Raw genomic sequence first — 12,886 nt, forward strand, 5'->3', positions numbered from 1 at the left:
CTCTTTATTTTATATATGAATGATATTTGCAAAGTATCACAGCTGTTATCAGTGGTACTTTTTGCAGACGACACAAATGTTTTCTGCTCCGGGGATAATTTGGCCAAATTACAGGGTGACATCAATGATGAATTACGGAAATTAAAATTATGGTTTGATCAGAATAAACTATCTTTAAATGTGAGCAAGACTAAGTTCATGCTATTTGGTAAATTTGGTAACACTCAGGTACATATCCAAATAGATGGGGTTGCTATTGAACGGGTGCACGAAATTTCTAGGTGTGACAATTGACGATGGGCTTAGCTGGAAAACACACATCACAAACGTAAAATATAAAGTAGCTAGAAGTATAGCAGTCATAAATAAAGCAAAACAGGTTCTAGATCTTAAGTCACTTCACACCCTCTACTGTTCCTTAGTCTTGCCATATTTCCATTACTGTGCTGAGGTATGGGGTAACAACTACAAAACATCAATTCATTCACTTGTCATTTTGCAAAAGAGAGCAATAAGGACTATTCACAAGGTTGGTTATCTGGAACACACAAATCCACTTTTTATACAGTCAAAATTGCTCAAATTCACAGACATTGTAGCGTACCAGACATGCAGCAATAACAATGTACAAAGCCAAGAACCATAAATTACCAGCAAATATTCAAAATCTGTTTCATGATCGGGAGGGGGGTTATAATCTGAGGGGAGAACTCAACTTTAAAACTTTAAATCGTAATACCACATTGAAAAGTTTCTGCATTTCCATTTCTGGTGTAACACTTTGGAACAGCTTGAGCAAGGAACAAAAGCAATGTCCAAGCATCAATCAATTTAAAGCAATGTACAAAAACATGATATTTTCAAGATACAGGGAGGAAGAAATTTGATTTCACGAGTACTCAAAATATATTATATATTTATGTATATTATATCACCCATTCTTGAGATAAGGGACAAAACTTTTTTCAAACTGGATTTTTTTTTTTTTTAAGATACATTCAAATCAAATGGATGTATTTGTAGACACAGGTCTCAACTACCAATATTGAGAAGGAACAGGTTTTTCGCATAACATTTCTTTCTAAAATGGGACATTTATGCACTTAATACCCGATTCATGTCAACTCCGTCAGACACACTAAAATACCTTTTAATTGAATTTGATAATTTCAACAATAATATAAAGTCCTCAGTTCTCTTATAATGGCTTTCAGTAATCAAGTTAAGTAATACAATTATTTTAATATTGTTTTTTTCCAATATCACACTATTATGAAATATCCAATTTCTCAAATCCGTCATTTCAACCTCTATTTTCAATATTATAACATGAAAACCATGTAAAAAAAAAAAAAATCATCATTACGTATCATTTCAGTTGGTGTTTCAATACATATGCACAAAATATTTAACATCACATTTTCTATTTCTTTGGAAATTAACAAAAACATCACGGGACGAACATCTGACGGAGTTGACGAACATCTGACGGAGTTGACAAGTTTAACTGATTTAGGTTCTAGATCACCTAGGATCTTGATTCTGGTGACTAATCCCACATTTTCGAGGATGAGGAATACAGTGGTACTATTTATATTGGCCCTGTGACCATGGCAGCCATTTTCAAAATGGCAGCCACCTGCTGTTATCTTACAATAAATCAAGTTCTACACCACCTAGGATCTTGATTCTGGTGACTAATCATACATTTTCAAGGATGTGGGATACATTGGTACTATTTAGATTTGTCCTGTGACCATGGTAGACATTTTTCAAAATGGCCGCCAACTTTCTGTTATTTCCCAATAACTCAAGTTCTACACCACCTAGGATCTTGATTCTGATGACTAATCCTACATTTTCAATGAGGAGGAATACAGTTTTATCTATTTAGATTTATCCCGGCAGCCATTTAAAAAAAATGGTGGACCTGCTATTATTTTACCAATTTAGTCAGGGAATATTATCAGAATAATGTCAAATCTGTGAATACATTTCTTACCAATAATTTTTTCACCAATGTGTTTGTAAAGGTGTCTACTAACATATCCCACATTGGTTTCTATTGAACCACCCTAGAGGCATTTTTGACAGCTGCTGAAAGTTGGGTACCATACCAAGTGGCTATGGCAAAACTAGGGAGTCTATGGCCAAACTAGGGGTCAAATCCCTTGGGCTAAATTCGGCCATATATCCACTTGCCCAAATGTGCTGACCTCATTTTGTGATGATGGCTATGGCCGTTTTCAGCCGAAGGAGTGTTCTTCGTGCATAGCTAATGCTTGGAATGCATTCAGAATCATGAAAACTCCCTAGTTTGACATGTCACATGCTACTTAAAGCATAATGAACATTTTGCCTTATATAGGTTGTTGATGGTACCCCAACTTTCAGCAGCTGTCAAAAGGTCCCCTAGGGTGGTTGAATATAAAGCAATGTGGGATATGTTAGTAGACACCCTTCCAAACACATTGGTGAAGAAAATTCTTGATAAGGAATTTATTACCAGATTGTATTAATATCCCCTGACTAAATAACTCATCTTCTAGACCACCTAGACCCGACTTCACAAACAGAGACCCGAATTGACACCTAAACAACAAGTTTGGACAGCCCCACCAATTAGTGTTACGGAAAATAGCAAGTGTCTACCCTAGGCCCAGAGGGAGACACAGAACTTAGATGCGGCTCACATGTTGCACGACTCCTCAACAAGCTGCCACCAGAGATGAGAGCTGAATTCTGCCGCACAATGCTCTGCGGCCCAGGAGCAACCAACACCCTGTTGGAGTTCTCTGAGTGGTTGAAGCATGAGTCCTAGCCATATAGCCTGTGCAAAGGCAAACACCTTGAAGACCTGCTTGAGGTGAACAGTGAGCAGTGAACAGTGAGCGAAAGACTGAAGACAGAAGATCTGCCTTCAGGACTATCAGGCAGGATGTGCAGACACTGAAGGCATCAGTGTCGTTCTGTGTCCCCAGCATGTCAACCAAAGCAATGTTACCAAATCAAAGGAGCCTTCACCTCAAGTCACCTGGGGCTGGGTGAGCAATCGTATCCTGTATCTAGCCTCACAACTAAATACAGACACTTGGCCAGACTGCCGTTTGAAAGGGTCAAACCCTTCATCCTGATTGAATAAGACCACCCCACCTAATCCCACCAACCAAACAAGTGAGGTTGGGGCCTCCAGGTGGGCCAGCAGCCATCTGCACAAGACTGGGCTGGACCCTGCAGGAAAGCAATATCCAGCCAAGACAATGTAAGTTGACTATAACAGAGCCCCAGAACACAGAGCTCATGAGAAGGATGGAGAAACACTGGCAGGAGGCCACCAAGATACAACGCCACACTGCAGTGGCCAGTGAAGTCAAACTGTGCGTCTGTACCTGAAAGAGACAAGTCAAAGGCCAGAAAGCCCACCTCCTTTTAATGTCCTGTCAGTAGCAACTCAACCTGCACCTGAAATAAGCCCTGACACCTCCCAGAGAAAGTTCATCCTTGAAAATGTAATGATTAGTCGCCAGAATCAAGATCCTTGGTGGTCTAAAACTTGAGTTATTGGTAAAATAACAGCAGGTGGCGGCCATTTTGAAAAACAATGGCTGCCATGGTCACAGGACAAATCTAAATAGTACCAATGTATCCCTCATCCTTGAAAATGTAGTCTTAGTCACCAGAATCAAGATCCTAGGTGGTGTAGAACTTGAGTTATTGTAAAATAACATCAGGTGGCGGCAATTTTGGAAAATGGCTGCCATGGTCACCACGAGACAAATCTGTGATGGCCCTATAGCCAAAAATGTTCCTTAAGGCATGCTCTAACTGTGTGCCAAATTAGAATACGTCCCATTATTCAAAAACTATAATTTTATTGTTTTAGGAACACTTTTGTCAACTCCGTCAGATACATGTCAACTCCGTCAGACACAAAAGCTGACGGAGTTGACGTCTGACGGAGTTGACAAAATGTCATTTGTTTTCATCTTAACCCTCTGTAGTACAATGTAGCCATTTTGTTTTTGCTTCATTTGTTAGCTAAACCTAACCCTAAACTTTTATAATAAACATTATTTTGGAATTCTTAACAAAGATCATAATAATGTCCTGACGGAGTTGACATGTAAAAGCTGTGACCACCCTGATATCAACATTGTTTGTTTAAAATATCAAACAATTGAATGCTTGTCAGACCAGGTGCTCCACTGTTGCAACAAATACAAACGGGACTTGGAAAAGGAGTCTTCAGGCTAAATCTGTCGACAATATTTTCTGATTAATTTAAGACTTTTAAAAAACCTGACGGAGTTGACGGGAGACGTGGGACACACATTTGATATGAGATATCTAATGGAAAATATAAATTAAAATTATTGTGTATATTGATTGCTATGTTGTTGACAATCTACTTTAATTTAGTATGTATATTTATGTGATTGTGACAGTATTAGACACTTTTTTAGCAGTTTGAAATTATGACCACTTGCTGGGGACAGGCTAAATACAGGCGTTTTTGGGTACAGTGCCTGCTTTTAACTAATTCAGATGGCATATGAAAACAATTATAATTAAATTAATGGCATAATAATGCACAACTGTATTACATTTAACTTTGCAAGTGGTTTTATTTTTATTTAATTAATTTATTTTTAACAATAATAAGGCTCTTATGTGTGGGACATGTTTTTTCCACTTTTGTCCCTCATCTCAAGAATGAGTGATATATTATATTATATTTGTGTAGAATGTTTTGTTATATTGGTATTAAATTGTCTATATATTAAAATATTTTGGATATGTATAATATGGATGTATGTGTAACTGAAAAGTAATTTCAATTAAAGAGGGGTGGGAGTTTATAAGTTTTTACTTCTTCTCACTCCTTTTCGGATATGCTTAGATTTATTTATTTTATTATTTTCCTTTTATTTCTTCTTGCTATTTTTTTTGTTAACTATTTTATTTTAATTATTTTTCATTGTGAAATGCAAGGAATTGTTCTGTTTATTGGCATATTCGAAATAAACATGACAAACAAAAAAAACAAACAGGAGGAGATATGTTTACCGTGTACTATGTGGAAAAAATGCTAGTGGGCCGTTAGGATCTGCTTACATTGATCCGAGTTGTGTTTATCATATATTTGCATGTTGTCTGCAGTTATAAATTGATCAAAAGAGAGAACCTGGAAAAAGCTTGAAATGACTAGTACACTTCACCTTGAGAGAATAATTATTATTCTTTACAGACAATTTCATCTTGCTACTTTATTGTATGCAGTGTCACTGAGCAGTAATGGGTGGGAGGGACTGAGGCTTTCGTTTTGTCTGTCTTATTTGTTCCGCACTTTTGCTTTCATAAAATAAAAAAATAAATGTATGCTGTACCGACAGACAGACAGACAGACAGACAGACAGACAGAAAGACAGCTTTTTCCTAATAAAAAACATGCCACATTAGCCATGAATGCATAAGACTGAATTGATTTGAGGTGATGAATAACATCAACAGCTTAAGTGACATTTTACCTCTTCCTTTCCAGATTTGTCATCCACACTCTTTCTGTCATCTTCGCCAACAATGAGACCATCTGTACCCTCTGTGTCTGTTAACGAGATAAAGACACAGTACTCTCTAGAGATGAACATACATACATGCCAGAAGTTAGAAACGAGCACTTCAAATGATTTACTTTAACATTTGGTCCCTTCTTTACCTGGGATTAGTTCAACCTCCACTGTAACTCTCTGGTCTCCATCAGATATGCTCTGCACAGATGAAAACCAAGCCATACGGAAGAAATGTATGTTAAAAAAAGCCCTACAAACTATGATGGCTTAATTTGCATGAGACAGTTCCTTCAAAATTATTACTTAATTCCTCTCATCACAAATAAATAATAATAGGCCTCTATGTTCCCCATTTGAGTACTTAGTACAGTAAATCAGAGCCTTACGGTTACCCTTACCGGTGCATCCATTTTAACAGAGGAAGAGATATGTTTCCAGTGTTGTGATTGTCATACTGTACCTGCATGTTGTCTAGATTTATAACTTAATGAGAAGGAACATCTTTCCTTATTAGAGACATGCAACTACTAGATACCAACACTGATGTGATGAATACCAGCTAAACTGATATTTTACCTCTTCCTTTCCAGATTTGTCATCCACTCTCTTTCGGTCTTCTTCGCCAACAACTAAACCATCTGTACCCTCTGTTAACAAGATAAAGACACAGTAATAAGGCTGCATGATAGTAGAAAAGCATGCGATTCGATAATGTTGAATAGCCTACCTCAATAACAATTTGACTCACGATAAGTTCAAAAGATAAAAAAAACAAGATTGTAAAACAAATATCTAGCCTAACAAAAGGCAATATATGGTAATGCATATGCGTCTGAACTTTGACTTTCAGTTGCATTATTGCACATAGCCTACATGCAATAATAATAGTTGGCCTGCTGCCATTCAGGATGGAAAATAAAATTGTCCTTTTGTATTTGGGGAGAAGTATTTCCATGAGGGACTACAGTGGGAAGTACTTGATAATATAAACAGAAAACCTTCAGTTGAGTGGGGCGGGGAGGAGCAGCTCTGTTCAACTTTATTTATACTTCGATGAGTTCGATCTCCACTCCATGGTGCTTTGCAGATGGGATGGCTCAAGTGGCAAATAGACATAATATGCCATTTACTTACCTCAATAAATGCCGTCTCTCGCAATATGTATACCTCGCATGATGATACCTCAATGAACGTACATTTTCAATATGTCTTACAGCCTTATATTACACAGTACTCTCTGGAGATGAACATACATGGACACAGAAACCAGCACATCAAAGTATTTACTTGCACATGTGGTCCCTTCTTTACCTGGGATTAGTTCACCTCCTTCTGTTACTCTGTCATCTCCTTTAGATACGCTCTGTACAGATGAAAACCAAATACAGAAGTAATTGGTTATACAAAGGAAGAAAAGCCCTACAACACACAATGGCTTTGCATTAAACTTCCTTCTCGTAGGCTACAGTATAGCGATATCGTACTTACCGGTGCATCCATCTTAACAGAGGAAGAGCTTTGTTTACTGTGTTGTCCATGAGAACCACTGCTATACAGTAGGCCATTAGGCTCCGCTGACACTGTTCTGAATAATTAATATGTCAGACAGACCACACTTTCACTGGTCTGGCCAGAGAGCTACTGTTTGGAAGAGCAACATGAAGTTCATAACATACTGTACTAGGGCTATTCAAATAGTTCAGGTTTATTGTACATCAAACATGTTGATACAGTAGGATGATATAAAAAAATATGAATACAGAGATAAGATATTACATGACATCTGAGAATTGCAAAATGCAGATGAGGCTACAGTACAGAATAGCTTCCTAAAGTAAACACAATTAAACATTACTACAAAATAAAACAGGGAAGGGAACGCAACAAAATAAAAAAACAGACCCGTCTGAAGTGAGTGGTGCTGTACTGTACTGTACTGTACTGTACTGTACTGTACTGTACTGTACTGCGTCTGGCCACATTTGCGAGGCTAACCAGGGACCTCCATGAAGGAAGATTTGTGTTCATTGTCTGGCACATTGTGAGCTTGTAGATCGGTGCAATATAAACTAAAGGTATTTTTTGTTACCAACTTTTTAATGAATGTTGTGTTTACAAATGATGATGGAAACACCTCATGAACTTGAACCTCAAGTGCGCTTATGGACTCTTGGCCGCTGTTGCATTGTATCTGTGATGACTTGTTTTCACTCTCATTTATCTGTTTATTTTTGTACTGACTTCTGTTAAGTGTCTGGTCTTTGTTGTTCAGTTTTGTTTCACGTTCTGTTTCACTGTCTTTCTTTTTGCTTCTGGGTAAAATGTCAAAGGTTTGAGTATGTCGGTCTTATCATGTCTGTTTAAAAAGAAAAAAGTATTTTTAGTTTAAGTTTAAGAGCTTCAAAAATAGGAGATCTACGACCTCATAGCACATCATTCTTGAAGTCCAATAACCCCCACTTTCACTTTGAGAACCCTCTAGAAACTAAACACGACTGAACCTGCCACATCAGCTCAAACTCAAGGAAAGCGAAAAGACGTTCACGCACAACTAAACCCAGAGTTCTTATAGTGTCTTGAGCTCGTTAGCCAACCTAGTTCATCTGGTCCTCCCCAGGTGATGACACTCAGGCTCGTCAAGGCTTCAGGGAGAGGAACGTGGAGAGAGGCAGAGAGGGCCAGGACAGAGAATTAAGAGGATCGAATTAGCCCCGGTAACCAGGACTTTATTTTCATTCGCATTAGGAGGGAATATGTCGGGGTCATCAATATGTGTCCATGTCCAAATGTGTCCATGGCAAATCAAAGATTTTGCTTTTACATACAGTAACATCATGTTTTGATCATAAGACCCAATTACTGAATGTCCATTTGCATGTTTTCTTCAGCATATTATGTATGCCACTGATCTGCTACTTAATAATTTATGATGACGTTACGTATGATGATGATTTGATATTATTATCTTATTTGCATCTCTGATGGTATCTGATGGTATATGATGATGCCCTATCATGATGATGAGATGTATATAGACCCACATGAGGTCACAGCCCAGTAGGCAACACCTGCATCGTGCGGATGAGATGTAACCCCCTCCCTCTGTCTTCCTATTGGTTGACCCTTGTTAGGTTAATGTATTGTTTACATTCTACAACTAAACTAATGCTATGTTTATGTAGCGGTGTGAACTTTGCCTGTATTGTGTGTTGTGTGATAGAATTCACCCAAAGTCTTCAAAATGGTTCGGCAGCAGCCGTTTATTCACTGGCGATAAACGAGGGAATACAGTACAATCAGGACCAGCGCAGCTTTCACATCAAAAGTAGTCATCCATGATCATGCGGGCACGTGTAGGGGGAGCAGGGGCCTGCTGGGCCATCTGGAAGATCAGCCAGTGGCGCATCCAGGATTCAAAGCCCTGTGGAAAACAATATGTTTAGATTAGATAAACATTATACACACATAATAAGAACATAATATAGGCCACAGGTTGTGCATGCATGTGTGCGCCGTGCACGCGTGCGTGTGTGTGTGCGTGCGTGCATGCATGCCTGTGTGTTTGGGCACGTGCATGTGTGTATGTAATACGTATACATGTGCATTACCTTCCACTCAGTCTCCTCAATCTGTTCCTTCAGGCTCTGCAGGTTGGCCAGGAATGTCTCATTGAACTGGGGCAGCTGAGAATTCTGATGAGGAACACACAAACACAAGTCTAATCTACTACTGTATAAAGAACACACAAACACTAACACAAGTTGTGAGCAGACTTGCTGTGCTTAATTACCTGCAAGAAATTCTTCACCTGCTCCTCCACGCTGACGGTTGCGGCAGTGTCCTCCAGTTTCTGGTGGCATATAAATAGAACATAATTATGAATGTTACCGGTTCAGTTATTTGTTTCCCCGCCCAATATTGAAACAGTTCAGTGTTTCCACTGAAAATGAATTGGTTCAGAACCCTAACAGACAACAGTTGGTTCAGAAGTGGAAAAAAAAGAAACGGAAGCCGTTCTAGAACCAAGGTTCTTTTGGAGGAAAAGGGGCCACAGTGTGATTAAAGTATACCGTCTTGGTGTTGGCTACATCCTCCTCAGTGAAGTCCATCAACAGAGGCATGCTGTCCGTGTCCATCATAGGCATACGCATCTGGACAGCTGGCACCGACAAAGGGGAGTAAAGCGACAGATTAATCAGGGAATTTGACACTGGAGATATACTCCAGTGTCCAGTGTAGGCATGCCAATGTGCCAATAAAATCAACTTGACCTTTTCTAGACCACAAGTCTGACACACTCAGTAAATGTAATGTATGATGGCAAATTGGCAATGATGACAAAATGTCTATTTACTACTCCTGGAGATCAGACTGGAAGAACCTGGCTTATAGGTTCACTATTCCGTGCCATTCAGTCAGTCCTACTGGAACCTATCCCACCATGTCAAACTAATATAGATTAGAGAACTATAGGACACCAGGACACGCCATGGTAGGATAGAAAACCACCACCAGAGCTACTGATGTCCAGGGTTTTTATACAAACTCATTATCATTAAAATGTCCTCTATTACTATTTAAATCCCTTTTTACTTCAACCCCTGCAGTGAGCATACCAATCAAGTACACTTCCTTGTACTGTACATAGGCCTGCTGCAGGAGCCGGCAACCTTTTTCATATGATTATGAAGTACCATGTTTTTATCGTCCATAAGTTTAATTATGACATCACATATTTCCATCTGGTTGTCCATACACATACAGTAGCAACCTTTATTTTCTTCTTCCTTACTTTATTTCATTAGACTCAGAGACTCCCTCCCCAGTGAGAATAAAATGAATGTAAGTTTGAATTAATGCATTAACTGACTTTCTTTTTTTAAATTTAATTTCAGGCAACAAAAGTCTTATGCACACCTGATATGCTCTGAGACGGGTGCGTATGCAGGGCTCAATGTATTCAGAAGAAATGTGCACAAAGACCAAACCGTCTGCAATACGAACACTTTATTTAGGCAAATGCCTGAAGAAGGTCTTTGACCTAGTCTAAATCCTATCCTTATGCCAGTGTCCAGTGATCACCCTCTGCTGTGCCAATGTTGGCACCCGTGCCTAAGGTTGCCCACCCCTGGCCTACTGTATTCGTAAACATGCTCATACTCATGACTGGAAATGTTGCAGAACTGGTCTGACAGAAATAGTCAGACCATTTCCAGTCCGTTCCCTCATTTCTTCATTCAACATTCAGTCTCGATGTATTTACAATATAGTATCTCTTGAGTCCTGAAGATATAGTATAGCATTCATACTACTTCTTTACAAATAAAGTTAGTATCAATAATATTAGGCTATTCCTTGTGGTACTGCACAGTCTGCATACAAGCCCGGCCCCTGTGCAATTATTACATTATTATTATTTATGTCCTTACTCCGGGTCTGGGTGTTCTTCAGCTCTCTGCGCATGTCCTCACTGTCGCTCTGCAGTGAATGGATCTGCTGGTTCTGGTCAAAGAGCAGGTAGGCAGTGAACACCTGGCTGGCCACTAGCAGACAGCCCAGAGTGGTCAGCCCTGCTATCTTGAATGCGCGTCTGTTGGAAACCCTATAGTGGCAGTGGCACAGAGAGAAATGTCAATCTGAGTTGAAAGAATTAATTCTAGATATGCAAGGGAAACGTGTGTGTGTGTGTGTGTGTGTGTGTGTGTGTGTGTGGGGGGGGGGGGGGGGGGGGGAGGGGGGGGGAGTGGATGTATGTAACCATTAAATATGATTGATAATCATGAAGCCCTTTACCGCTCATTGAATAAAAGAAGGCTTGATTTTCTTGCAGTTGCCCACAATACCACAACATTACAGAAACTAGAGTGGTGCCCGTACTTGGAACACTGCAAGTTGGAAATGAATGCCCCACCCAGTTATATGGAGTTCTTTATCAGGCATGCCCAAATGTGGGTCAGAATGATGTCAGAACAGGCCAGCTCCATATATGCATGGAGATATAGGGGTGAGATCCCGGGCAGAGGCTTCTGTGCTGGTTCTGGACAACCGGCTATCCGACCGACTTGACACCGGGCACTGCACTTCCTGTGGTGGTGTGGAACGCGTGTGTCAGTGGGGCGAACGGTTCTCGTGTTACAGACGTACACATGTACGTACAGTTTGGTAGCATGACACTTCAATCAATCAATCAATCAATCAATCATATCTCACCCTCTGGTTGTTTCTGGGGGGCCAAGGGCCCCGTACTCCCCCGTACTCCCATTGACCAGTGGAGCATTCTCCTCAGAAGTCGCCATTTGTTGAATAAAAACACCTCCTGATGTGTATGGAAGGCGTGTGTAGTGTAGAGTGAAGTGAAAGGTGCAAAGTCCTGGAAAGTCCCCGAGACAGAGATGATGTGGGCTGGGTTGAAAAGGAGTGCCAGCCAGGGCTGTCATTGGCTGACTGGAGCAGCATTGTCTTGTTGTTCCCCTTAGAGTATTTTCCGTAAAGTATTTCCCCAAATATGGAGTTCCACGTGGAAGCTGTGCTGTTATTAGACCCAGTCTTTTTTATGAAGTCTTATATGATGTGCGGTCAATTATAACCTTTTGTTATGTCCCTAATATTGGTGGTCTAGGCCTCTAAGGCACCCCTGTAAATCACCTTTTCATCGAGTTAGGCACCCCTGAATTACATTGTTACTTTCAGTGGTTATATTTACTGTAATGTACAATTTTGAGGTATTTGTACTTTACTTGAGTAGCCTATTTCAAAATTTCTAATACTTTTACATCTATTCCACTACCACGCAGAGGCAAATATTGTAGGCTATACTTTTACTCCACTACATTTATTTGAAAACTTTAGTTACTTACTAGTGACAAGCTCACAACGCACCGCAAAGTGATGCGTTGTGAACTTGTAGATCTGCTATTTTGGCTAAATGTAGATTGAAAAAGAACAAACCAAGTTCAGTACAACTCGGGTCAATTCTATTAAAGGGTTAGTTCAGATTTTTGGACTTAAAGCTGTAGGAAATACTTGCCATTACTTTAGTGGTTGCAAAGGTATTTATTGATTCTCTGATTCCAGTGGTGGGAGTTCTGGTCAGGTTTCGGTCAATATTAAAGGTTTTTACCGTATAAATGACATGGCATTGTGGCGTTTGACAAAAAAAGAAGAAAATAAATCATCAAACGTGATTCCCAGTAATTATATTTTTTTATATATTTTTTTATCCTGCGATTTTGTAACCGATTTTTCACCCGGGCTCTACACACCCTCCGGCAACCTAGTCCCCATATATGGGGGACATGGGGAGAGCAACGGACTTG

General features: G+C 39.6%; 1 protein-coding gene across 1 annotated transcript; it reads right to left on the bottom strand.

Moving 5' to 3' along the window:
- Positions 1 to 8,879: 8,879 nt before the first annotated feature.
- On the bottom strand, positions 8,880 to 11,909 carry cd74a (CD74 molecule, major histocompatibility complex, class II invariant chain a). Its single transcript, XM_083785197.1, has 6 exons — positions 11,781 to 11,909; positions 11,000 to 11,172; positions 9,641 to 9,729; positions 9,361 to 9,420; positions 9,179 to 9,262; positions 8,880 to 8,991 (listed from the first exon to the last, which is right to left on the bottom strand). The coding sequence occupies exons 1-6, from the start codon at positions 11,864 to 11,866 to the stop codon at positions 8,890 to 8,892; spliced, it is 594 nt and encodes a 197-aa protein (XP_083641323.1). The 5' UTR covers positions 11,867 to 11,909; the 3' UTR covers positions 8,880 to 8,889.
- Between the last annotated feature and the right edge of the window lie 977 nt (positions 11,910 to 12,886).

Source organism: Protomyctophum parallelum, assembly GCF_964188405.1.
Source record: "Protomyctophum parallelum genome assembly, chromosome: 16".
NCBI lineage: Eukaryota > Metazoa > Chordata > Actinopteri > Myctophiformes > Myctophidae > Protomyctophum > Protomyctophum parallelum.